Source organism: Sinocyclocheilus grahami, unplaced genomic scaffold (assembly GCF_001515645.1).
Source record: "Sinocyclocheilus grahami isolate Dianchi unplaced genomic scaffold, SAMN03320097.WGS_v1.1 scaffold780.1, whole genome shotgun sequence".
NCBI lineage: Eukaryota > Metazoa > Chordata > Actinopteri > Cypriniformes > Cyprinidae > Sinocyclocheilus > Sinocyclocheilus grahami.
Genome location: NW_015505959.1, coordinates 503037 through 504211, shown reverse-complemented (window position 1 = coordinate 504211; position 1175 = coordinate 503037). Strand labels below are relative to the sequence as shown.

The 1175-nt window shown below is 39.5% G+C and overlaps 1 protein-coding gene across 1 annotated transcript in view; it reads left to right on the top strand.

Annotated features, from left to right (window-relative positions):
• Positions 1–1175, top strand: part of LOC107561562 (dipeptidyl peptidase 4-like) — a 19647-nt gene that overhangs the window by 8075 nt on the left and 10397 nt on the right. The window contains exons 7-10 of the mRNA XM_016246032.1: positions 170–290; positions 377–531; positions 810–907; positions 1000–1129. Of these exons, the coding sequence (XP_016101518.1) occupies positions 170–290; positions 377–531; positions 810–907; positions 1000–1129 (504 nt within the window). The remainder of the gene's footprint in view (positions 1–169; positions 291–376; positions 532–809; positions 908–999; positions 1130–1175) is intronic.

The following is a 1175-nucleotide window of genomic DNA, read 5'->3' as shown; positions in this document are numbered from 1 at the left end:
TAAGCAAAATTCTGGTTTCATCACTAAACCTCAGAGCTTATGGAAGATTACTTTTAAAAATCTGTTTATCAAATGAATGGTATATTTACTTCTAGATCCCCTCTGTTGCACTTCAATGAGTAAGCTATAACATAGCAGTTGAGCCTTATTATTTTGTGTTAATCCACAGGCTTACGTCTGGGAATATAATATTTACCTCAAAAAGAACGCCACTGCTGAGGCCGTACAAGTCACTCACAATGGAAAAGTCAACGAAATTCACAATGGGGTTCCAGACTGGGTTTATGAAGGTAACGTCATATAATGCATTCACACACACGCAGACATTCATTCATTCATTCATACCTGCTAACCTGTTGCTTTTCGTGCTGGACAGAGGAAGTTTTTGCATCCAACGAAGCCATCTGGTGGTCTCCGCAGGGGAAATATCTGGCTTACCTACAAATCAATGACACTGGAGTTCACAACATTGAATACTCATTGTATGGAAATGACCAGTATCCCACCACAGTATTTATCCCCTACCCAAAGGTGAGCAAACATCCCAGTGATTTTACAATTTCATTTAGTTTGAGTTTATAACTAATGCTTTGGACACACAAAAGCATATTTTCATATTGCAATATTATCATTTTGTTGAAAATCCATAAATTGGCAAAAGTGAAACATTATTGGTCCTGTTGGCCCAACTGTCTGTGGTTTTCTAACTGAACTAATTTGTTTCAAATCCTGTGTGATGACGGCTTGATCTCTGCTATTCGCATTTTACAATATAATTTTGCTACTAAACTGTTGTTCTGCTTACAAAGGCAGGCTGTGTTATTCCCAGAGCAAGGCTGTTTGTGATTGACGTGGAAAATCCATCCAAACAATCAGAAGTGGTGGTACCGAAATCTGTCGGATCAGGGTGTGTCCGTCTTATGTTTCTATTTTCACATTTTCACACAAAGCCTCACATCTGAAACATAAGCAATGTTATTTTAATTGCTCGTTTCCCAGCGATCACTATCTGAGAACAGTCACCTGGGTCACAGATGAGCGTCTAGCTGTTCAATGGCTGCCACGCCGACAGGACAGCGTCCTTCTGCAGATCTATGACTATGATGGCACCAACTGGAAAGAAACCTCGGTGAGTTTCTTTCTTCTGTTGAACAGAAAAGAAGATATTTTGAAGA